Below are 25,873 nucleotides of genomic sequence, written 5' to 3'. Positions count from 1 at the left end.
TCTGTTGTATGTATGTTATATGGGGAGGCAGGGGGAAACCCGCTGCAGAAGTCTGCAAGAATGTACCTCCACACGGTCCTAAAACCCAAAATACCAAGCCTGAATTTGTGCCAGTGGTTCAAAAGTCCTTTTGACCAAAAGTATAAAGATTGAGAGAAAAAAAAATTTTTTTTTTTTACCTAGCCTGGGAGGAAACCAATTTTAAGTAAGTGAAACAAAAATAACAGCTAAGATCAAGATTGTGAGGAAAGTGTTTTATTGTAGTTCCCATAAGAGTGCTCTATAAAAGCATCATTGAAGTTTTAATATTCTTTACTGTCATTCACACAAAACTATTTTAGTTTAAAGTCCATTTTTATAGGAAAAGCATGATTAAGCAGGAAAGTGGGTTGTGGGCATATCTGACATTTTTGACACCTTTTACTCAAGTGGTATTAGAACAAGTGGACTGTGTGTATTCTTTGCACCTAGGTGCACCAGGTGTCTTTGCACCTCTACTGTTCGGTACTTCTGGAATTTCACTTCTTGCGTGCTTTGCTTACAATTACATTGAGCTGCTGCCAGGTCGACAGTGGTGCCACTGTGTTTTTCTTTGTAGTGTTCTAGGGCTAGGGTCCACAGAGGCAAAACAGACCTAAGAATACTCAGATCCACTTAGGTAGAACTTCCATGTCCCCCATGGAACACCCTTCCTATATTTCCCATATTATATGTCCCTCCTCCCCAAAGTGCAAGCCAGAAAACTCACTTTCCCACCCTTTCTTGGAGCTGGAGTGCAGGCATGGGTGCTAGGCCCCACTAATCAGACACGAAACACAAATGACTTTAATTCTAAGCAGAGGAAAGTGGGGAAGCAGGCACCATGCAGAACGAATCCACTTTCTGGCGGAGGTGGCTGTAGAAGCTGCCAGGTTTCAGGGGCAGCAACAGTAGAGTTTTGGCAACAGAGGTGCAATCTGAGATGCCTGTGTCCAGTGGCAGGAGCAGAGGCATCTTTACTGGACCAGGAGCCACTGAATTAGCCTCTGAGCCTAATTCTCTGGTCCTGCCAATGGTTCCATGAGCTGTGCAGTGACCCATAATAAATTCCTTCCTGCTAAAAACAGGCAGGAGGGAGTTCTTTTGTTTGCACTGAGAGCCCTGAGTGAATTACCCACTGGGTTCTCTAGAGAAACAGAAGCAATAGGAGGTGATAGATTGATGATGATGCCAATGATAGATAGATGATAGATAGATAGATAGATAGATAGATATAGATGGCTTTGTCTTTAGGAATTGGTTCATACTTCATCAAGTCTGAAATCCATATGTCTGGCTGCAAACAAGCAGGAATTGAGGCTCTATTCTTGAAGCAGAATTTTCTCTTCTCTTGGAGAACCTCACTTTTTACTCTTAATACCTTTCAGCTAAGTAGATGAGGCCCAGCCATGTTATCAGGGTAATCTTTGCTTAAAGTCAACTGATTGTAGATGTTAACCATGGTTGCAAAATACCTTCATGGCCACACCTTGATTAGTGTCTGATTAAATGAGTACTGTAGCCCAGCCAAGCTGACACATAAAACTAACCATCATACCTACCAGATCAAGATTCCAGGAATGAACATTCATTTTTATGAGCATTAAGAGGCTTCACTCTGAAGGAGTTTCCTTGATGTATTTGACATATGTTTCTACATGCAAAAATTTCACACACAGTTGTCTGTACAGAACAAAGTCCACCTAAGTTAGGTACCTGCATTCAAGAGAAGTCTATCCCCAGAAGCCATCCCACCCTCCCAACCGCACATCCCTCCACCTGGCTCCAACTGCTGTCATCTCTCAGCTGGACCATGGCCACAGCCTCCTCCCCATTCTTCCAGCCTTTGGTCCTTCCTGCTCTACTCTCTTGCCCACCTGGCACCACAGTGCTCTTTCTAAAACACTAGACTGATTGTGTCTCCCTCAATTAAAATTCCTTTCAGAACATCATAGTGCTTCTACCATTTCAGGCCAACAGCCATTAAGGTTTGGCTGCAAGCAATAGACATGAACTCTGACCAACTTAAGTGAAAGAGGAATTCATGGAGCAGCCCCCAGGATGGAAGGAAAAGCTAAGGTCTTGAGAAGGGCAGGAACTCAGGCTTCCCTAGTGACCTTGGAAGCAAGAACTAAGGGACAATCTTTCTGAGCCCAGCTGTGGGGAATGAATCAGTGGGTTGTTTCAATCTCTATGTAACTCCATTCAGGGGCCAGTTTATAAGGAGAGGGTGTCTGATTGGCCAGGACTGATTCACAGACCCAAACCCTGGCCATGATAGAGCCACCAAAAGTGGAATTAAAGAGAGGGTGAAGATTCTCAGGCAAAGTAAGGTTATTAGCAAAGAGGGGAAATAAATACCAGGTAAGCAAAGACAAGACAGCCATTTCACGCACACTTCTAGCAGCCGAAGGATCCCTGATCATCAGAGCAACTGGGGGGAGCTGATTGCATTCTTTGCATTCAACAGGACCAGGAAGGAATGGCTTAAGCAGTCCCCAGCCAACTAAGGAGAAACAAGGGCTTTCTGGACTGTAAGACAGGAAGCCCAGCCCCAGGGATCCCATTTTCCCCCTTTGTTTCTGGGCCATTGTTTTTCCCAAAGAACTCTAAGCCCAAAGTGAGGAGAATGAAGGAACTTTCCTAATCTCTTACCTTTCCCCTCTGCCCTGTCCTCTCCTGGCTAGCCAAGCGGAGTGGGTGGTCTATGTGGCTGGGAAAGGGTCTCAAGTCTTAGGAGCCAAGCAAGGGAAGGCAGAGTAGTATGGGTTAGAAGGGAAAGCATACTCACCTTGCCTTTGTCTTATTTCATTATTTTCTTATCATCTGCTCTAGCCCCAGTGGAATGTGAGCTCCACACCGACAAAAGCCTTGTCTGTCTCAATCACTGCTAATAGCCCTAAGCCTGTAGCAGTGACTGATGTGTAGTAAGCACTTAGCAAAATCAATGTGACTAAAAGCATAGCATGTAGTATGTTACCCCACCTTCTGCCTCTGACCCTGAGCCAGAGAGGCAAGATCAGGCCTGGAACTGAGTTAAATCAGGAAGAAAGAGGAATTTGGATGGGGGAAGAGCCCAACTTCAGATCCAGCCAGACCTGGGTCCTGGTCTGGCTCTGGCACCTGTGAGGCATGTCACTTGACCATCCTGAGTCTCGGTTTCCTCATTTTTGAAACGAGGATTATGCCACGTACTTCATACTCTTGGGTAAGAATAAATGAGAAGTTAATGTGGGAAATTGGCACAAAGTAAGTGCTGTCCTCCCCAGATGCCCTCGTCTCTGCCCTTGTATTCTTTGTAAGGAAGGAAATTATTCTAATCAGATGGTGGGTACTGAATGCTCTGTCTCCTGGGGCTGGGGAGTTGTGGATTTCAGGAGAGCAGCCTGGAAGGGACAACGCCTGACCCACAGTGGGAAATGGAGATCGGTGGTGGAAAAGCTAGGTGATGACAGGCTCCAGGAGCCCTAGTGGAAGGTCTCAAGACCTGCCCATCAAGCTTGCAACTAGGAGAAAGGCCACACCAGTATCACCTCTGCTTCTGGAAATGGGATGAAAAGTGATACATAGCAGGCAATTTGGAAAAAGACTTTTATTAGCTTCATGAGAAACAGCTTCCATGAGTCAAGACATGGGTGGCGATAGAACTCTGGTGGCTTCCAACCAATGGCCTGGAAAGAGCCCACCTGTTCTCCCTCCTTGGACCAGGGTCTAAGTTGGGGTCCTAAGAACACCCTACTTCCTTGCCCCCTCAGTGCAGGCACAGAGTTGGGAAATGCATTCTTGTTAGACCTTAGACCATATATTCTCCTGCTCTGTGGATATCTTACCGAACAGGAAAATGAATCAAATCACCATTCTAGATATTCAGATCAAGACTGATCTGGCATACCAGTCACCATTCTGGATCAGCAACCAGGAGCACAACATTCTGAATTGCCATTTGGAAACTCAACATTCTGGAGGGCCACCCAGAATTCTAGAATGCAAAATGAGAATCCCTAACTTTCTAGATGATTTCATCAGGAGCTCCACATTTCAGAATGCCTATGTTCCAATTCAACCAGAAATCTGACATTCTAGGTCATCAACCAGGAACCCGGTGTTCTGGGATGCCAAATAAGAATCGCTCCTAACATTCTGGATGGTCAATCAATAATTCAGCATTTAGAATAACAAACAAGACCACAATATTCCAGATAATGGGTGAGAGACACAAAGTTCTAAATGTTGACCTTCATACTCTCAATGCCAAACCAGATACCCAACATTTAAGACTTTCAACAACCCTGGCCCCAACTTTCTGGGATGACCAGCACAAAGTCCACCCCCCAAGAGTGCTGCTCTCCCCCCTCAGAGCTCTGTAGATGGCCGCTCCACACCAGGCCCATCATCCTGGTGGGGGTCGGGCACATGGAAGGAAACGTAGGGACAAGTCTTGGTGTTGAGGCAGACCAACTTCTTCAGCGTGGCTGTCTTGACCATATTGAAGCCCATCTCACCACCAAATGTGCTTGGCTTCCAATACTCTGGAGAACAGATGGGATTCCCTAGGAGGCCCTTGAGAGAAAAAGGGGCCCCAATTTCTATCATACTCTCCCCAAAGATGGAATTTGGATGGCACTTCTCCAGAAGCAGCCCCGGGAAGAACTCCAAGGCATCGATGTCTCCATACAGCTCCTCCAACTCGGCTGCCATCTCCTTCTCTCCTGCAAGGGGGGAAGCTAGAGTCAGAGTCATGGCACTATTAAGGTTAATGTGGGGAGGGAAACTTCTAGGCCCACCTTTTTCTGGAGAGAGTACGGGACTTCAGAAGAGCAACTGAACAATTGAGTACATGCCCTAACATCTGGCCTGGCTGACTGACCCTTCTCCATGGCTGCATCTAGGGAAGGAATGCTACTAAAGAAGGAATCAAGGGCCTGGATGGGCCACCGGACAGCATGTGACCTTGAACAACTCATGTCTCTTCTCTGTGCCCTAACTGCCTATTGGTGACAACAGGGAGACACTATCCATCTTGCTTCCTTCACAGGCAGGTTTCAAGGACATATGCTAATTCAAGTCCCTTCATTCTTCTGGAGCTCAGAGATGTGATATAACCTGTCCAAGCTCACATAGAGATTTAGTTATAGTGTTCTCTTCCCCCTCTGGACTGTCACAGGAAATTAAAGAGTGACAGAGATTGTGGTTCCAGAATTATGGGAGCTCACTCCCCAGTCTATGAAGACCACATATTCACAGATAGTGGCGAAAGGAAGACAGACATTGAGCTTCCCTACCCATTTCCCTCTATAAGGCACACAGTTATGTCACACCCTGCTCAAGCCCTCCCACTGTTTATGACAACAGTTCCCAAACTCTTGGCAGTCCACAGCAGGAAAGAAAGGAAGAAGAAAGAAAGAAAGAAAGAAAGAAAGAAAGAGAAAGAAAATCCTCCCACTGTTTATGACAACAGTTCCCAAACTCTTGGCAGTCCACAGCTAGAATGAAAGAAAGAAGAAAGAAAGAAAGAAAGAAAGAAAGAAAGAAAGAAAGAAAAAGAAGTGTATATATTATACACACATACATATAGATTCTTGGCACCATGCAGGCCTACTGAATCAGAATCTTGGAGAGAGATATCTGGGATTTGATATTTTTAATCAGTTTCCTAAGTGATTCTGAGGCAACTGGTCCATAAGTAGATATTTAGGAACCACTAGATAAAGTAAAACCCAAATTCTTTTACATAGAATCCAAGGTTCTACACAATTTGGCCCCTAACCCCACCCCTCCCCACACATAAGCACCTTGCTCCAGCCACACCCACCACTGTGCCCCTCCCCCCCCCCCCCCCCCGCAGGTTCATTCTTAATGGCTTCTGTGCCTTTGTCCCTTCTGTTCTTCTACCTAGAATGCTTTCCCCCTTGGTCTCCATCCAGAATATCCCTATTTATCTCCTTCAAAGCCAGCTGAGAAACCACTTTCTTTCCCCAAGAGGGGTCATTTGTTCCCTTCCCACCCCTCACCTCCCTGACCCTCCAGCACGGTGCTCACATACCCCTCATGACCTCCACAGTCTGTTTCCACAATGTTCCCCTCACTTCACTGTGAGTCCCTCGAGGGACCCGTGTCCAGGAAACAGCTGCTCACCTGTGAGCTCCTGAAAGGACGTGTAGGGTCTCAGGCCGAACCTCTTGCGGTATTCATTGAAGGGCTGCAGCCGCAGCTCACGGGATTCCTTGATGACATCGACAGCCACATGCAAGACATGGTGGTCCATGTTCCTACCCCCACCAATCTGCCAAGACATAAACACAGCTGTGGTCTGAGAGCCAAGCCACAGTATTCTACAGGAGATCTTCAGGTTAGGAGCTCTTCCCAAGCACAAACAGAGCATGGCTGCGTCCAGCAGCCACCATGCTGGGGACTCAGCCCCAGGTCTGCCACTGTCGTGCTCTTTCAGGAACACCCCTGTGTCTCAGCTTCCTCATCGTTAAAGTGGCAGTGGGCCAACAGGACCTCTCCAGTGGCTTACCAGCCACACTATTCCCCAATGCTTTGCATTTAAGTGAGAATCCCAACATCCTGTTACAAAAGGTTCTGCAAGTTTTAGGTTCAGCAACTAGGATTCCATAAAAGAAATGGCAGAATGGCACCAGCCAGGAGCTCAAGTAGAAGGAAGGGCATTGTGGCTCTGGAAATGAAATCTGGAGGGGCAGAGGGGGTTCTGAGACAGCACATGAGAAACAAATGGATGGACAGATGTTAGTTTTGGGAACCGAAACTTTATGGTATTCTTCAAATCTGTTTTTATCAAAGAATAGAGATGCTTAATCATTCAGCAGGGGTGGGGTGGGGGGGGGTGGGGGGTCCTGCTAAGGAGCTTTTTCCTATTGGTTTTCATTCCTGTATTATAGCATCGAGATTCAACAAAATTCTAATGATTAAAAAGTGAGGCACTGTTGGGATGCCCGGGTGGCTCAGCCAGTTAAGCATCCAACTCTTGATTTCAGCTCAGGTCATGCATGATCTCACAGTTTGTGAGTTTGAGCCCCATGTTGGGCTTGTGCTGTCAGCAGCTCAGAGCCTGCTTGGGATTGTGTCCCTGTCTTTTTGCCTCTCCCCGGCTTGCATACGCTCTCACGTGCACTCTCTCTCTCTCTCAAAAATAAATATTTAAAAAATTATCTTTAAAAAAAGTGAACCATTTTTTAATGTTTATTTATTTTTAACAACACTTTAATGTTTTATTTATTTATTTATTTTATATTTTATTTATTTTCGAGTGCACCCGCATGAGTGGGGTAGGGGCAGACAGAGAGGGACAGAGGAATCAGAAGCGGGCTCTACACTGACAACTGCAAGCCCCCCAGGAGCTCATGAACCCTGAGACCATAACCTGAGCCAAAGTCAGACGCTGAACCAACTGAGCCACCCAATGCCTCAAAAGTGAACTACTATTAACCGACCACCACTAGAAAAGGGAAACTCAGAGCCAGAAGGTAGGAACACAGAGTAAGTATCATGTCACTGCATTCACACCAGATAAAGCCGCTCATGGAAATGCAGGTGACTAAGTCTGTTGTTTCTCCTTCCTTCTGCCCAGGAAGGAGATCAAAAGGATCAAAAGGCTCCAGAGAAAAATTCTGATTCATAACAGTTAAGGAGTATTGGTCTAAAGAAAACTCTATTGCTTGGGATGAATTGATAATGTCAATACTTAAGAAAGAGTTCTGTTTAAGTAGAACAAATATAACTGGATGGGAAGGAGGAAAATCATAATTGGGTGAAGTCATGCAACTTGGAGCAGAGCAAAGCTAGCAGAGGCCAGTGCAAATGTCGGTTCCACCATTTACAACCTGTGGGACCATTGTGGGTTGATTTGTGTCCCCCAAAGAGATATGTTGAAATCTTAATCCCCACCACCTGTGAAGGTGACCTCATTTGGAAATAGGTGTAATCAAGTGAAGATGAGGTCATACTCCCTTAGGGGGATCCTGACAACCACTGATGTCCTCAGAGAAAACAGGGACTCAGGGAGACTCCATGTTGGCATTGGCATGAGGTGTCTAAGAGGATTGTCAGTAGCCAGCAGAAACTAAGACAAAGGCATGGGACAGATTTTCCCCAGGAGCTTTCAGAGAGAGCACATAGCCCTGCCCACACCTTTTACCCTCCAGAAATGTGAAATAATAAAATAAACTCAGTTTGTGGTCCTTTGTTACGGCAGCCCTAGGAAACTCATGCAGGGACCTCGAGCAAATAACTTAAATTTCAGTTCCTTCATATGCAAAAAATGGGGAAGGCAAGAGCATTCACCTGATCCCTTGTGGTGACATTAGCAAGATAAAGTATGCAAAGCAGTTATCTCAGTGTTGGTCATATGGTAACCCCCCCACCCCCAGACGACAGCCACATGTGGCGATTATCAGGGGAAGCCTTGTTTTATCACTGCCCATGCTCTCCTGAACATCCTGAGAGTTGACACACTTATGACTTGCCTTGGGCCAAGTACAACCCCGGGGCTTTTCCCACAGCATCATGGCCGCTCTTTGAAAATGCTTTGGAAATGACACAGCCCCACACAAAGCTACTATCTCTGTTCATCTCTGTGTCCCCACAGAGAAGAGAGGCCATAAATCAGCCAGAAGCTGCCCATTGGTGGTAGCACATGCTATTCCAATCAAATTACCAGCGGTAGACCTAAATCCACAGGGTGCCACAATATCATGATAGGGCTTAGGGAGAAGGATCAGAGAGAAGCGCGGGGAGCAGGGCTAGGACAGAGGAGATAGGGGCTTCCAAGCATGGGGGAGGAGAGATTCAGGAGGGAGCTGCTTATAAATTCCAGGGAACGTGCTGTATTAATTTTGCTAGGGTGGCCATAACAAAGTATCACAGCGTGGGGAGCTTAAACAACAGAAATTTATCAGTCTGCAGGCCAGAAGTCCACGGTCAAGGTGTCAGCAAGGTGGGCTTCATTCTGAGGCCTCTGTCCTTGGTTCATCCATGGTCATCTTCCCCCTAAGTCTTCCCACTGTGCATGTCTATACCCTAATCTCCTCTCCACATAAGGGCACCAGTCACAGTGAGGCCCATCCTTTGAGCTCATTTAACCTTAATGACCTCTGTAAAGGCCCTGTCTCCTAATATGGCCACATTCTGAGCACAGCAGGTTAGGACTTCAACCTATGAATGGGGGGTGGGGACAATTATGCCTGTAACGGAGGCCTGTAATTTGATAAAGACCAACTATGTGAAGACACCTTCGCATATATTACCATGCCCTGAATGTCCTCACGGTCCTCAAATTGCCATGCCCTCTGACCTCCAGGCCTTTGCCATGCTGTGCCCTCTACCAGGAGCATGATCGTCCCCTGCCATTAACACAACCCCTCTCCCTGGGAGAGCTCTAGCCATCCTTTGGATCTCTGCGCAGACATCATTTCCTCATCTACAGCTCTCCACACTGGGTCACAAGCTCCTCCCCAAGTTCTCAGAGCACTGTGGGCTCTTTGTATTGTGGCTCTTAACATGCTCTTATAATTCTGATAATGTCAGAAGAGCACCTGGCACAGTGCTTTGCACATAGTAAGTGCTCACATGATGTTAGCTGTTCTATGGCTATTGTTCCTCACTAGGGTGTCAGTGCCAAGAGGACAAGGAACCAAGAACCATGCTGACCTTGCTCACCACTCTATCCCCCAGCACCCAGAGTAATGCCTGCTATTGCTGAATGAACGAAAGACAAGAGAAGGAATAAAGGAATGGGTAAAGGAATGTCGGAGTGGCACCACCCCTATGGAACAGAAAAGCACACTGGGCTTTGGGTCTGGGTCTGTTGCACCCCAGAGCCCACCTGCCCTCCCCCACGCTCCCGAGTCTCACCTGGCCAGCTCTCTGGCGAGAGAAGGCGTCCACCAGGGCCTCGACCCCATAGTCCACCAGCATGGAGGTGTTGAACAGGAACTGCTCGTAGCTGTACTCCCGGGAGCCCACCTTGAAGGAGTCAGGCATGAGCGGGTGCCAGTGGTACAGCTGGTTGAACTCCATGGCAATGCGGTTTTGGTACTGGAACTGGACGCCGAACAGCAGCTCTGGGTCAAACTTCAGCTGCAGGAAGTAACCGCTCAACTGCTGCACATACTCCTCAACCACAATCTTGATGGTCTCCCCTGGGGGTGGGGGGTTGGGCAAAGTCAGGGGAGCACAGGGACTTGGCCACCTGGCTGGGGAGGCAGGCCAGCTCATGAATGGTGCTTGCTTCTCGCTTCTTTATTGTTGTTGGTGGTGAATTTGGGGGGCCACTTTCACTTAGTCTTTTTGTAACAGGGTGTGAAAATGGAGTTTTTTTCTTTTGAAAGAGAGAGAAAGCATGAGTGGGGGAGGGGCAGAGGGAGAGAGAGAGAATCTTAAGCAGGTCCCACACTCGGCGTGGAGCCCAATGAGGGGCTCCATCTCACAACCATGAGATCATGACCTGAGCCGAAATCAATCGTCAGGCATTTAACTGACTGAACCGCCCAGGAGCCCCAAGAAAGGAGCTTCCTGTCTCATGTTGGACCAATGTCCCAAGACAAGAGCCAAATGCTATTCCCACATTCCAAAGGGATGTCATAGGCCCAGCTAAGCAGGACATGGAAGGAAGTGCCCGAGAATTGGTTTTGTGGCCTTATGGTGATCAGCCTCCCATAAGATGTGGGAGTCGTCACAAATGATGAGAAAGTGGAGATTAACTTCATGGGGGCTCTCAGAGTGCGCCTCCAGGAGTGAGGACAGCTTCAGAGAGACCCCTCAGAGCTGCCACAGGAGCAAAAGAGACAGGCTGAGGATTTAAGATGAATCTAGTCCCATGTACATGTCTTGCATTTTCTTACACATCAGAATTCTCATGAACAGCTTTTCCTCTGCCCCCTCAGTAACCAGCTTCAAGTCAAAGAGGCAGGGAAGAACCAAACTGAACATTCCATAACAGAATGAAAACTGGTCATCGAGATAGGAAAAAGAACTGATTACTTTAGCCAATTAGCCATGAGACAAACTGGCTTCTAGCAAATTGATCTGGAGCCATGAGATCTGCCATCGGTAAGGTCCAGAGCCTGGCATCACCGTTCTTAGCCTCCCTCTCCCCTCTCCAAGCTTGAGCTGTGTCACCTCATCTGTCTGAACCTCACCTTCCTTCTCCGTAAAATATGCATCGTGATACTATGGATGGGACCATTGGGAATAGCAGACAGAAGCAGCCCGGCCCAGGGCCCTGTGTAATTGGGAGTATGACCACATGCAGGCGGGAAGGAGGATGGCTATGTGTGGGTGTGCAGGGAAACCCCCTCCCCCTACCCAGGAAGGAGCTCCGCTTGCGATGTTGTGCAAGAAGCAGGAGCTCCCGCAGCAGCCAGACCTCTACTGAGTGGCCTTGGAGATTTCACTTAACCTCTCTGAATCTTAATTTTCACGACAAGGGTAATCATATCTGGTTAATAGCGTTGTTGGGGGAAGGTTAACCGAAGCACTGGACATACAGCTTCATTACCTTTGATCACAGCTTCGACACCAGCTTCCAGCCACAGACTTGCCCTTTCTAGTCAGTCTCCAAAATGCTGGGACTTCAGCACAAGCCCCTTCTCCTTCTTTAGATTGTTGCTATCCCTGATGCCTGGCTCTTCCAGGCCCTAGTGAATCAGGCAATATAATTGGAACCAGCCATGCCCAGTGATGCCCAGAGGCAAGGGAAAGTGGTTACTGGTGACTCAGAGTGAAACTGTCTGGACAGGGGTGTCAGGGACCAAGCTCCCAGGCAGGAAACCATCTGACATTTTAGGCTGCAGACTCGCCCCCGTAAGGGACACAAAAATATCTTGTCCCTGAGTCACCCAGAAGCTACCAAACTCCAGGAAGGCGGATGCATGCAGAGCAGAAACAGGACTCCTGAAGGCAGGGCAGGCTAGAATCTGACCTGCACACGCTGGGGATGTCACTGTGTGCTTCTGGGGCGGTACAATGGGGAGACAGATGGGGGTAGCTAATCAAATCTGCTGTAAGTCACCATAATTGACCATCACAGCCATCCATTTTCTAAAGGCCTACAATGTGCTAAGTGCTTTTCATCATCTCTACAAATCCTTACAGCTATCATTACCCCCAGTGTCCAGATTTGGAAACTGAGGCTCACATAGGGGAAGAGGACTGCTTCAGGTCTTATAGCTGGTAAGCAGAGGAGGTGGGGTCCTAATCTCAGCTCTCTCTCCCCAAACCCCCCTCCCCCCCACACACCCTGCTTTTCAGGATGGAGGACATGACCTTCCAGGACAGGGCTGGTCTGGAGTCCTCACCGATAAGGATGAGGCGGGCCGTCTGGAAGAGTTGCTCATCACCCCAGGTGGGGTGCTCAGCCTTCAGCAGGTCACACACGCGGTTGTGCTCACGCAGCCAGAGCGTGGCATAGAGCATGAGCCCGGGAAGCAGCCCAAACACCTCCTGACCCACAGCCATCTGGCTCTGGGGTGGAATGTTTCGTGGGTAGTGCATCAACACCGGCGCCTCCTCCACCGATGGCGGGTACATCTCTCCGTGCAGCACCTGCGGGATGGGGCCGCCTGGCAACCTGGGGACAGGGCAGGTGCCTGCACCTGCCAGAGCTGACACCCTCCCTTCTGACAGCTGCCCATATCACTCAGGGCAACTGCCCATCTTCTGTAACCCAGGCTGATGGTTCTAGCCTATTCTAGTTCCTAAATCTTTCTTAGAATGGGTCCCTTTCTCTCTATCCCCACTGCCACCACCTGCTTCTAACCCACCCTCATCCTCCATGCTGACACCTCTCATCAATGTCTCCCTACATTGACACTTGTTCTAGACAGTCCATTCCCAGTACCACAGCCAGAGTAATCCTTTAAAAAACAAACAAAACCCAAATCTAGTATCATGCCCTGGCTTCACACCCTTCCAAGTTCTCTCTCTGTTCTTGGCAGAAATCAGAAATCCTAAACGTGGCCCCACAGGCAACTCCACCCTCGCCTGCCATCTTTTGGGTGTCCAGGCAGCCACACTTCCCTTCCCTCACTCCTCCAAGCCGCACCAGCTGCTTCTCCTAAGTCCAGGCACTGCTAGCTGGAAAGCCCTTTTCCCGTCTTGGCTTCCTGAACTCATCATCCCTGCAGCTCTTGGTGTATCTGAACTTCCCAGGGAAGCCTGCCCCGCCCTCTGAACACTCAAAGAGCTTTTTCCTAGCGGGTGATCACAAGTGTAATTGATTATATGGCAGCCTTTTCAATCATTCAATAAATATACACCGAGGGCCTACTACATGCCAAATATTGTTCTTAGCCTTAAAGATTCAGCAGTGAACTTTGGGTTTGGGTTTGGGTTTGTCTAGATTTGTGTGGTCCAATACGGTAGCCAGGAGTCACGTGTAGCTGTTGAGCACTAGGCATGTGGCTGGTGTGAATGAAGAACTGAATCTTTAACTTTAATTCAGATTTACTGACACTTCAGCAATTGGAAAACCTTTAAGTATGCTCAGAACAACGTGGGCATGTGAACCTGCTTTTCAGCTGTAACTTTATGAAATCTAAGTACAGATCAGATTATCCCCAATGAAAATTTGGCATCCCAAGTGAAATGTGCGATGAATATAAAATACAGATCACATTTCAAAGATTTAACCTGAAAAAAAAAAGAATGTGAGCTATTTTATTCATAATTTCTGTATCAAAAATAATTTCTGTATCAATTACACATTGAAATGATAATATTCTGGCTATACATAGAGGGTTAAATAAAATATATTATTAAAGTCAATTTCACCTGTTTCTTTTTACCTTTTTTAATGTGGCCACCAGAGAAACTGTAATGACATGTGTTGGTCACATTGTATTTCTGGTGGACAGTGTTAGTGCAAACAGAAAGTCGTGGATCTGGCATCGTAGTGTGTGGGTGCAGCCCTGATGGGCTGTGGGTTCCTGAAGGTCAGGGCCCATTAACTATCCTGGTCACTGCTCCACTGTCTGTGCCAGGCACACCATAGTGTCCAAATGATATGGTGGAAAAATTACAAGTACATATGCAGACTGGAAATGTTCATCTTCTAGGAGATGGACACCCCAAAGTCCACCCCCCAGAACATGAGAGGCTGTGTCTGCTCCTAGGGTGCTTCCCTTGCCCGGCACCTTCCCCCAGGGTTCATTGTCTCTCCTCCTCACACACATCTCCAGCTCCTGCAGCTGGTCCTTGTAAGACGCCACTCAGGTCCCCCAGTGGCCTCTGCCAGGGAAGGCCACGGGAGGCCTTTCCCACTGCCCCATCTGCAACCACAGTGCTACCTGGTATTTGAGTTTCCCATCCTTAAAGAGCCGCAGCTGATACTGACGTTCCAGGTTGTCCCCATAAATGTGGCCGAGATCTACCTGAGGACAGAAAGAGGGTCCGGTCAGCAGACTGGGGTGCCGCCTCAGCGATGGTGACCTACATGTGCTAAGTTAGGCCCAGAGAAGTCCTGAGCCCCTCCTAGGTACTCACCCCGTGTCCCAAGGCCTTGGTGAAGCCAGGACCCATCTTGCCAGAAGTTTTGAAGAACTGGTGGGTGAAGTGTTGTGCAAAGAAGGCGAACATGAGGTTGGTTCCTTGAGGGTCAGGTATGAACTTCCTCCTGAGCAGGAAGCGATGGCCCAGAATCTGGGCATCTGGCAACTGCTTCTTCCCTGGTTGGGGAGGTAGGGAAGGGCAGCAGCTGTCTGATGTCTCAATCTCCCTGCCCCACAGCCTTCTGGGCTCACTGGACCAAACTGGTCCACACAGGAAGCCCAGATCAGCCTTCCTCCTACCAGATGGCCCCTTGCACCTTTTCTACTCTAGAAGTATTTATGGGTGAAATGGCATGATATTTGGAATTTGCTCTAAAATACTCCATTAAAAATAAGGTAAGGGGGATAGATGATATAAGATTGGCAAATTATGGATATGTATTGAAACGGAGAAATGACTACATAAGAGTTTATTATACTTTCTTCCCAACTTTTGTGTGTGTTTGTAACTCTGAAAAAAGTTAACCAAAAAGAAAGAAGAAAGAAACATAAATAAAACATAAATAAAGAAAAAAAAAACAAAAAAGATCTTGGACTCCCTGGCCCTGGAGCAAGGTAGCCTATGTCTGAATCTGGGTACGCCATTTGCTGACTGTGTGAACATAGATAAGTCATTTTACCTCTCTGAGCCTCGATGCCTTCATCTGTAAAATAGGGCATCTGTAAAATACCTATTTTATGCAGTAGTTTGAGGAGTACATGAGATAATGTAAGCATGACTGAGAACTGGTAAGATGGGATCTTGTAAATCAAGGATCAGTGAACTTCAAACTTTTTCTGTAGGAAGCCAGATAGTCGATCTTTCTTTCAGGTTTTGCCTGAAAAAGCTCTGTCGCCATCCACTCTGCTTTGCTGTTGTAGTGGGGAAAACAGTCACAGATGGTACCTAAGCAAATCAGTGTGACTAGGTTCTAACAAAACTTTATTCCCAAAACAGGAAGTGGACTGGATTTAGGCTGTGGGCTGGAGTTTGCCAACCTATTTTAAATATGCCAGTCTTTCTGTCTGGGGTAAAGACAACAGGTCATCTCAAAGCAGGTGTCTGTCATCATGAGAATAAGTATTAAGAGCCTTCCTTAATTATGTCAATGTCAGATGCGTTGGTACCCAATGCCCATACAGAAAGGAGTAACTGAATTTTTGTGTTTTGGTAAAGGCACCCTTTCATAGTACCTCAAGCAAGGCTCAGTGTTGAAGGTTCCAGATCAAGAGAACCTCTCTGGATTGAGATGGTCGATTGGTTTCCTCTGGCAGGCAAGGAGATCAAGCACCCCAAAGGAAACTCACCAAAAGGGAAGTTGGAAGGAGTGGTCTGCACCCTATAACCTGGACTCACCCCTTGGATTAACATTGAAAAGGGGCTGGTTCCAGCAAAGCGTTGGCAGAATCCAGAGACTCTGTAAGACCCAGCTATCTGGCAGAATAGTCATGCTTTAGACATAGGAGCTAAACATGTGAGTGCAAACCATCAGAGTAGTGCCCTGAGACCCAAATTAGGACATCAATACCTATGCAAGGTGCTGAGCCCACAAAAGCCCACCACCACAGGGCTGCACAGGGCCCAGCGTTCAACAGTGTCACCATGTGGACAGGGATGGAAGTGATGGCAGCAGTGGACCAATGCCTCTCATGTCCCCTCTGTATTTGAAGCAGAATTCATGGCTCTGAACTGAGTAAACCCCTGGGTTTTCAGGCAGTCAGGAGTGGAGTGGAAAGAAGGACTTAGGAGGAAGATCCCTGCCAATGCGAACAAGTGGGGTCTTGGGAAACTAAAGAAAAAACTCTGACTTTACGTGTAACCTACACTGATGAAGCATGGTAAACTATTTACATCAGTTAAGAACCAAACATGGAGTCAGCACCCAACAAATAACACAGTATTCCTTCCTTCCTACATTTCAACCAATTCAGTAGACAAGGTTCAAGCAAAGAGGCACCCTGGAAATATGGAAGCACTAGTCTGACTCTGCCACTGACTTCTTAGGTGACCACAGGCAAGAGTCTCCACCACCCCTTCCTATCCTCATTCCCCAGCCCTGTCCTTATCCATGGTTCTGATATGTTGTATGTCTTGCCTTTGACCACCCATCTGGGAAATGGGTCAATAATTGCTTTTTCACCTGCTTTTCCCCAAAGAGAACAGGGCATCTCCTGTGACTCCCAACCCCATCTCCATTACCTTTGGTTCCCATGGGCATGGGGCAGTCTTGGGGCACGGAGGGCAGAATAAGAGTATAATAGCTCATGTTGGAGAAGGACTCCCAGCTGATGTAGTCATGCGCTATGTTGTAGGTGGGAGGGCTGGGGATAAGGTTGGAACGCACTGCAGAGGGAGAATATGGTGATAAGGGGGTTCCCATCCCCAGTTACACTCCCCTCCCTGCCTCCTCTTGGGTTGGACTTGTTTAACCCGGCATCATAGTCTCCCAACCCACTGCCCTTATCAGATGCCAAGAATTCCAAGAGCTGGAAGGACTTCCTGCTCCCCAGAACGGGGGTGGGGGGGGATGCTACCCTCCACCCACCTGTGAGTACCAGGCGCATGAGCATGTCTCGGATGAAAGTGGCATTGACAAACTCCCAGAACCAGCGCCCGTGTGTCAGCAGGAAGTGGAGGAAAGCGGGGCTGGGTCGCAGTGAATTCCGGAGCCAGGTCCATAGCTCAGCTGCAGGGACAATGGGAGCCACTCAGTCGGGACTCCTGGTAGGACCAGAAGTCGCCCAAGTGGAAGACAGGAACCGGAATGAAGCCAGGACAGAACCGGTCAGAACGTATGGGGCAGAGTAAGGATGGAACCTTGGAAGAGATGACACATGACAGAGCCAGAAGCAGATGTGAGAGGGCAGGGGACAGGGCGAGGGCATGAGGTATGCCAGGAGGGAGAGCTCTGCTTCAGCCGGGTCAGGGAGAGTGTCAAAGGTCAAAGCCAGGCAAGGAAGGAGAACTGGGCTAAGGCCAGAGACAAAGGCAGGAACTGGGGGTCTCAGGACAAGCCCAGGGGAGCAAGGGAGCCCAGGACAGGAGTGGAGTCAGGAGGCCCGGCTCACGGATGGTGCAGTTGGGGCCAGAATATCCCGTGCGGGTGCAGTCACACTGGTAGCGGTCAAGGCCGAAGCGGACACAGATCCCCTGGTGTTGGCATGGGTAGTAACAGCATGGATTCACTGCAGGGGAGAAGCAGAGATCAGAGGTGACTCGAGGATGACCTCTCAACCCCTGTCCTGTCCCCGATGGGGAAGTATGGGGCCAGACATATGGACTCAAGTCACAAGTCTGTCCTAACTCACTTGGTGGCCCTTTCTGGACTTCAGTGTTCACCTAAGGGTCCTCTCTGCTCCCAAAGTTATGGCTGGAAGCCCCAGGCCCTGCCCTGTTCAGACCCTGCTTTGGTCTCTAGCCTAGTCCACATGGGCCCCAAAGGGAAGTCCCCGCCTCTTCCCTGATGCCATCAAAATAGGGCAGGGGGAGAGTTCAAACACCAAATTGTGACCAAAGGTTAGGAAACAACTGATAAGACACAACAACCACGGGCTTCTAGAGCATTCACTTCTTGCCCAGTCAGAGCCCAGCACCAAGGGCTGGGTTTGTGAAGTTCAGGAAAGGGATAAGGATGGGGGGGTCCTCTCAGACCAGCCCACAAACTCTAGGTACCTGGACACTGGGAAGATGAGATTGTCCACCATCCCTCTATTTTTGTAGAAGTGGGGGAAGAGCAGGAATCATAATGCCTACTTGCAGATGGGGAAACTGAGGCCAGACAAGGCAAACCCCACACAGGTCACCCAGCAAGTCACACCAGACAAAACCAACCTTCATTTACACCATACCACCCCACCCAAGACTTGACATTCAAGTCCAAGGAAAGAAGTTTCCCAGAACCCTGTGGACAAAGTGTGGGTTTGAGGGGATCTCAGCCCCCATTCCTGATAGGCCCAGCCTTGGCCTATGTCAGAGCATACTCTGGGCTCAAGGATCTTGAGGATGGTCAGGCACCAAGGGACAGGGGAGATATAGTTGGAAAACCCTCCTGAGGGGGTGAGTGGAGCTCTGGCATCAGCCCTCCTGCCTCTTGGAGAAGTCCCCACCAGGAATCTCTCCTTATGTCTAACCCAGGTCTTGCTGACCACAGCCCCTTTGCTTGAATCTGCACTGCTTTAGTGATTCTTCAACAGCAGAGGTAGACTTCTCAGAGCTCATTCAGTGTTCATCACAGCTCAGCAAAGGAAACTGAGGCCCAGGGGGAGGTGGAGGCTTGGCCAAGGACACAGAACGGAGCAGGACCTCCTGCAGACCCAGGTCTCCTGGATCCTGGCAGGGGCTGCTTCGCCAGCCTCACACAGAAAACACCAGACTCCCTTCTGCAAACACACTTCCTTATCTAGGCTCAGAGCCAACGTTATAGGGAACTCCTATTCTTTGTACAACGGATTATTGGGGGCCAAGAGGGCAGCAAGAGGTGGCAGAAGGGTGTTGTGGTTAGAGGGCATGGCCCTGGGCAAGGACCAACCCCTCCACTCTTAGCCTTTTCACTTGGCAGCATGGGGCCTAGAGAATAGGGTCCTCATGGCCCTGACCCAGAAGAGGGCCCCAGCAGCAGTGCCCCCCACACCCCCCTACACACATACACTCAGGCAAGCAAAAAGAGAATCACAGGAATCATGCAAATAGTTTTGCTTAAGCCCTGGCAACTCCCCACAGCTCCACAATGGCATCTCTGTGGCCCCCGTAGGGAGTGCAGAAGGGAGGGGCCTACAGGAAGAGGGCTGGATGAAATGGCCTTATCAAGCTGATACAGGCAGACCCAGCAGGCAGGACGCAGCCTCCCTTCCCACAGCCATGTGCCCAGAAATGCCAAGAGGGTGGGGGGAGTGGGTAATCACCCCAGCGGGCTCAGGGCTCTGGAACTCTCCTCACTGATCCCTCCTGCTCAGGACACTCTACCTACTTGCTTAATACACCTGCCCAGGACCCCCTGTAGCTCCCCACTGCCCAGCCCCCAACCCTGGGCACACAGGGCCCTTTAACCCAGATGGACATCAGTCCTACTGCTAAGCAGGCATAGGAGCTAAGGCCCAGCCCTTCACTTGGCTCAGTTTCCCCACCCTAACCACTGTAGGGCTTTCAAAAGAACCTCAAGAGGGCCTTCTAGCTCATTCTGTGGCAGCCCCATCCCTTAGCCCCAAAGTCAAAACCTCTCCTTCCTTTTGCCCAGACCACTGTCCTTCCCTAACAATCCCCTCCAGGGCCATCTGACCCTCCCAAAGAGCTCATGCCTTGCCTCCTCAGGAAACCTCCCATGAACGTCCTTCACTCCACTCTGTTCCCACTCAACCTGCTCTTCTCCACCATGAGCCCCCAGGGGAAGGGGCAATACTTTCCCCACTTTCTCCTCCCTAACACAGGCCATGTACACACTGGGGCTCAACCCAAGTCCTGGAGAGATCCAGCCACCCAAGGGATCCAGATGTGGTGGCCAGAACTCAACAGATGTTTGAGGAGTCAATAAAATGAAGCCGGGAGAATGGCTACCCCGAGCTTGGCCAAAGATATCCCTCATCTTCCCAGCCCTGGCTGCTGGCTCAGAAGGCTAGCCTGGAGGCTTCCTGCTTCCTGCCCTAGAGTTCTGCCCCAGCTCCTGCCCGCACCCCTCTCCTGCCAAGAGAGGCTATGTCCACGCAGAGGCTCCTCCCTCCCAGACCCACCATCCAACCTTCCCTCCCTCCTCCTCCACGATCTTTCCATAAACACCAGCTGCCCCTGGAAGGAAAAGTTCTCCCCAGTGAGGAAAACAGCTGCCTCTGGGGCCCCAGGGTGTCCGGGTGAGCAGAGCGGAGTCTGAGTGTCTCCTCCCCGGGATGCGCCTGACCACGCTGGACTGTCACAGTCGCCGGGAAATCCGGGGCTCTAGCGACCGACCACTCCACAGCCTTGCGTGCCCCCATTCTTTCTATCTGCCTGGCACTCCCAGGAGGGTGGGGAGACGCCCTGCAGGGCACAGTGGAAGAATTCCAGGCTCAGCATCAGGAGACTGGCCCAAGCCCCACTGCTTTGAAGTTCCAGAGCTAAGACTTGGATTCCCTCTCTTTCCCTCCCTTTCTGTCCCTGGAGGTTTCCAGGCCTGGATCTGGGAAAAGGATGGGGTAGGAGAGGCACTTAGATCCACAAGTTGGGAATGACCTCAGAGGGATCACCATCCCCTGCCACAAGAACTCTGGGAACTACTCACAAAGAAAGGCCTCCCTTCAGTCTAACTGAAGTCTGGCATGCTTTCCTGCCGGCCCAGTTCTGTGCTCAGTGGAGGACACCCTGCATAATAAGCCATCCAGAAAGAGAACTGGAGAGGTGCAGGCACCGAATCTACCAAGTTCCCAGCACAGGGCCAAGTGCCAGGTAGGTGCTGGGGGAAATGTATCAAGAGAGCGGGACAGCGGCTGCTCTTTACTGGTCGTGTGTCTTTGGGCAAGTCCCTTCCACTCTCTGGGCCTCATTTTTCCTGTGTCTCCCAGAAGGGGGACGGGGCAGGCGGGCTCTGAGGAGGCCTCCTTTGCAGCCTCCCCTTCTTCATTATTTGCATCAGTATGAATCCCCTGGCCCAGAGCAGAGAACCTTGCAACTTGCTCTCACTGAATCTTCAAGTCACCCCGGAGGTGGGGTCGATCAGTATGCTCGTACCGCACACATTCCCACAAATGAGAAGTATCCAGAACTGCTCGGCTCCAGAACTTTCTGAGGATTAAGGCAAGGAAATGTCCCCCAGCCCAGGAGTCAGAGCCCCGGGCACAATGAAGAAACACCAAGTCCTCTAGGATGCACAGACACCAGGCAGCAAGAGGGACCCTTAATGGGACTGAACTGAAATCTCTTAAGAATAATATTTAGAGAAGCTCCAGGAGCTTGGCAACCAAAGAGGAAAAAAAAGGCCCTGACTAGCCAGACCTGGGCCCCAGCCCCTACACTCAGCCAGGCCAACAGTCAGGGGCCAGGCACCCCCACACCAGGCCCCAACAGCTGGGCCCACAGCTGGAAGAGCCAACTGGAGAGGAAGCCCCCTCATGGCCCACAGACTCGGCTGGCGCTGCAGATAGGAGACGGCAGGCAGCAGGGAGGCCTTGGCACAGGCTGGGTTCCCCTCCCCATGGGCCAGGGCTAACTGGCCTCAGGCCCCTCTGCCTAGCACAGATTGCCAGGTCATGCCGTGTCCCTAGCCAAGGAGAAGGCACCGAGTCAAGTCCAGGGGCTAGAGGGGATAAGTTTGAGCATTAAGACTCCCGTGGCACGGCCTTGCCCTCCAAGCCTATCTCCTCCCCCACACGGAGAAGCCAAAGCAACAATGTCCCCTGTCACCTGCCCTCAGCTGAGTCTGCAGCCCTCCTCTGCTGGGGGGTCGGCCTTTGCTGTACCTCTGAGGGCAAAGCATAGGCTCTGGCTTCCAGGAGCAGATGCCCAGACATCGTGGACCTCAGTTCACTCACAGACTGGAAGTAAAAAATACTGCTGCACCCAGCTTGTCATCCCTCTGTCCTTGACCCTTGCAGCAGCCTCTTAAAGGTTTCCTTGCCTCCAGTCTCAACCACAAGTCACCTATCCAACCCAATTACCCTCAGGCCCGAGTCCTGGCACCTCACCCACATTGCCAGCCAGCACCTGCCTCTTGTCCTACGGCTCCCTATGCTCCTGCCTGCCTCCCGAGGTCCAGACCTTTAGACTCCATCTCTGCCATTGCTTCTATCAGAAAGACCTTACAGGGTCTCACAGTAAAGCCTCAGAGCACTTACCAGCACTCACCACCCCCTTCAGGGTCCAGGTCAAACGTCACCACCTCCAGGATGTCTCCCTCGGTTCCTCACACTTGAGAGGGAACTTCTCCCCACCCTGAGCCTCACACACCCCTGTGCGGCCCTCACCCATGGCCCTGACCCCTTTGGATGACTCTGTTGGCGTTTCTGTCCCGTATGAGATGGTGGGCCCCTCCCGGCCCCGTGCCTCCAGCTCCAGCCAAAAACTAGCTTAAGGCGAGCCCTTGGGAATGTTTGTGGAGTGAAAAGAATAATTCCATTTAAACACTTCTGATATAAAGATAAGTAGAAAAGACAAAAACAAAACGCCACAGACCATGGTTCACTGGGTGTTAGTGAACACACAGGAAGACGGGCAGACCAGCCCTTCGTATCCCCGTCCCCTTGGATGGGGCCTCAGAGGAAGTGCTGTGCTGATCCACGGGCTGAGGAGTCGGGTCACTGGGGCAGCCTGGTCGGCCCTGGCTCTGCTGCTGGGGTCTCAGACAGATGGGCTCTCCCCTCTGGGCCACAGAGCTCCCTTCTGTAAAATGGGTCTGACACATCTCCCTGGCAGGGCTGTTGTGAGCACCAAGAAATGGAAGCCCATAGCTGGGCCTTGGAAACTGTAAAGTGCTGGCCACATGAGTCTTCTTCTTCCCACTAACTGGGCCTTTGCTCATACCCAGTCTCTGGAGCACCCCCCATCCTCTTCCTAGGTTCCCCAAATGCCACCCACTCAAACCCTCTCTCTCTCTAGGAAACCTGGTCTGATTCGCAGTCCACATAGACATCTTTCTTCTCTCCTCTGAGCACCAAATCGCCAGAGCATCGCAACAGAGAGCTCAGCCCCTTTCCCCACCCGCATCCTCTCTTGCCCCCATTTTACAGATGGGAAATGGAGACCCAGAGAGGGATGGATTATACAGCTAGATGGTGAAGGAAGCTACATCCAGGCCTTGCACACACGCACATGCGCGCGCGCACACACACACACACACACACACACACACGAGCAGTAAGCTGGGGGAGAGAGGCTGGCTAAGGGTGGAGCTGAATTCCTCCACTTGGAACCTGATACACTCATGGGGAGGGGGGTGCAGGAGTGGTGGAATTTTACAGAATCTGACTTCCCCCATCATCTTCTGGGTGATGAAACCAAGGAGGGCAGTGGTGGGGGGTTGGGGGAGGAGGGGGACTGTCTGTGGAGAGTTTGCAAAGTGCCTAGGGCAAGACAGATTCAAGTTCAAACCCTTAGACCACCATGTGCTGAGCGAGCTAGAGAGAATTACGGCACCTACCTGCGCCTAACTCACCTACCCATTGGGTGAGGAAGTAAACCTCGGGGAGGCAACCCAGCTCTGTACATAAATGTGTTTCCACCGCCCCCCACCCCGGTCTTCCCAGAACAGCTGCTGTACCCGGACCCTCACCAAGGGAGACCTTCTATCCCTGGGCTGAGAATCCCCATGGGTTCCCAGAAAGTTAGAGGCTGGACAGGTGCCTGCTGCTTCCTCAGAAAGAGACCCCCAGCCTCACCCCCCGCAGGAAACAACGGGGTTGTTGGAGAAAAAGGCAGCCTGGACAGCTGGGGGCCCAGAACAGGTGAGGGGGCTGGAGAGGGGCTGTCCGTTCTCCCAAAGCCGCCATGAGATCCCAGTCTGTCCTCTCTACCCCCCTCCCCCGCAAAGAAAACCCCTGTAGAGCCCTATCCAAGGCCACACACCCCCGGGGGTCTCCAGAGAACCCCTCTCCCGCCGACTCAGGGCCCTCCCCCATTCCAGGCACCGAGAGCAGAAAGGGGAAGCTGGGCTTGCCCGAAGGGAGAGCAGGGGGAGGGGCCAGGCCGGGGCTCAGGACTGGAGGCTCCCCGGGGTCAGGGAGGGGGCCGCCTACCCGGCGCGGGGGCCCGGGAATCCGCGGGCAGGACCTGGGGCGGCTGCAGGACCTGCAGCAGCAGCAGCAGGAGCAGCGGGAACCGGAGCAAACGACTCCTCCCTGCAGAGTGAGAGACATTACGGCTGAGTCTGGCATTCAAGGCTCCGCCAAGGCAAAGGCGGATTCCTGGGGACACTGGGGTCGGACTCACGGCTCATAGTTCGGCAGCGCGGCTGGTGCTTGCGGGATGTAGACTGTAGACGGCCAGCTCCTGGGGTGCGTCTCTGCCCCGAGCTCTGGCCAGCCCGACCCGCCCCCTCCCCACCCATTCCCTGGCTCCACCTCTCCAGCCAGCTGTCACCTCGGCAGCGCCGCCGCCCACTTACTTCCTCTGCTCCCGCCCTAGCCAAAACATTTTATTAATTATTCTGATTGCAACCAAAACAGTTTTTCACCTGAGACCCGTGAGGCGTGTGAGCCTTTGAAGCCCGGTGGCACCAGAACGGTATCCGTTTGGCAGATAGGAAACTGAGGCCCAGAGATTATGTGCAATGCTGAGGTCACCCGAGGCTTCAGGGCAGAGCTGGGAGAATGCCAGGCCAGAGGCGCTGGCCTGAACCACACACCTTGACCCCCAGAGAGGAAAGGGGGCTCCAAGGAGCAGTCCAGGCTGGGCTGCACATGGTTTCCTGGATGGGCAACCCACTACCCTCAGACCCAACAAGGAGCACAGGAAGGCTCTGCCCTCTGAGGCCCCGGGTCGGCCTGAACCTCTGCTGCCAGAAATGAAAACCACAGGCTCCAAGTCCAGGAGACCTGAGCTCAAATCCAGACTCTACAGCTTACTAGCTGTGTCACTTTGGACCCGGTATTTACCTTTTCTGGTCGTCAGTATTCCCATCTATGAAATGGGGATAATCATAAGAACCCTCCAGGAGGACTGATGTAAGATGCCTTGAGAGGCACACAAATCTGTTGATGCAAGCCTCGGGTATCAGGAGGCATGGTTTTCAGAGATCTCCCAGCTCCAATTTCGTGGCTGGCCAGAGCTGGCACTCTAGCCAGACTCACATCTACCTGCCGACTTTCCGGAACACCAAGATCCAGCTCCTCGATTTTATAGCTGGGGCGACAGATCCTAGCAGGGGGAAGGGACGGGCACTAGGTCACACAGAGTCTCCTGGTCCCCGCACCCAAAGATTTTCTCCCTTGGTTTCCCCAGCACGCTGAGCCATCCCGTGGGCTCCACAGCAGGGAAGCTGAAGGAGGTGCCCAGGCATCCTCAAGGTGCAGGGTGGGAACCATGCCAGGTGGGGGAGGGGAGACCTGCTGGGAAGCCCCTCCTATGTCCCCACCCGAGCTGTTCCCATGCTCCACTGGGACAAAAGCCAGCTGCTCCAGGGAGACAGAGCAAGCCAGGGCAGACTCGAGGAGGGAGTGGGGCAGATAGAGGGCCCTGGGGTGCTGGGACAGGCTGCAGCTCCCCCCTCCCCCACATGCATCTCCATCCTCGACCCCAGATCCAGGGCCCCCTGGTGACTACCCAGACAGGGGCGAGGAGCCATAAGTCATGGATAATCAGTAAAAGGAATGGGCTCAGCATAGAGATCCGGGGGTCCAGGTACCCAAAGAAA

General features: G+C 51.0%; 1 protein-coding gene across 2 annotated transcripts; it reads right to left on the bottom strand.

Annotated features, from left to right (window-relative positions):
- Positions 1 to 3,594: 3,594 nt before the first annotated feature.
- Positions 3,595 to 24,548, bottom strand: PTGS1 (prostaglandin-endoperoxide synthase 1). Of its 2 annotated transcripts, XM_042964388.1 has the most exons (11): positions 24,451 to 24,548; positions 24,258 to 24,359; positions 17,634 to 17,750; positions 17,111 to 17,251; positions 16,765 to 16,908; positions 14,521 to 14,702; positions 14,325 to 14,408; positions 12,336 to 12,582; positions 9,892 to 10,178; positions 6,154 to 6,301; positions 3,595 to 4,727 (listed from the first exon to the last, which is right to left on the bottom strand). In XM_042964388.1, the coding sequence occupies exons 1-11, from the start codon at positions 24,455 to 24,457 to the stop codon at positions 4,372 to 4,374; spliced, it is 1,815 nt and encodes a 604-aa protein (XP_042820322.1). In that variant the 5' UTR covers positions 24,458 to 24,548; the 3' UTR covers positions 3,595 to 4,371. The 2 variants fall into 2 exon arrangements, with proteins under 2 accessions (XP_042820322.1, XP_042820323.1); XM_042964389.1 differs by lacking the exon at positions 16,765 to 16,908.
- Between the last annotated feature and the right edge of the window lie 1,325 nt (positions 24,549 to 25,873).

Source organism: Panthera tigris, chromosome D4, assembly GCF_018350195.1.
Source record: "Panthera tigris isolate Pti1 chromosome D4, P.tigris_Pti1_mat1.1, whole genome shotgun sequence".
Taxonomy (NCBI): domain Eukaryota; kingdom Metazoa; phylum Chordata; class Mammalia; order Carnivora; family Felidae; genus Panthera; species Panthera tigris.
This window is presented reverse-complemented; position numbering and strand designations above follow the sequence as displayed.

Excerpts from the sequence above, each read along its gene's own strand:
- PTGS1 (XM_042964388.1), bottom strand. Across the intron at positions 14,409-14,520 it reads CCAAGGCCTTGGGACACGGG|GTAGATCTCGGCCACATTTA; the intron begins GTGAGTACCTAG and ends TTCTGTCCTCAG. Across the intron at positions 4,728-6,153 it reads GTCCTTTCAGGAGCTCACAG|GAGAGAAGGAGATGGCAGCC; the intron begins GTGAGCAGCTGT and ends CCCCCCTTGCAG.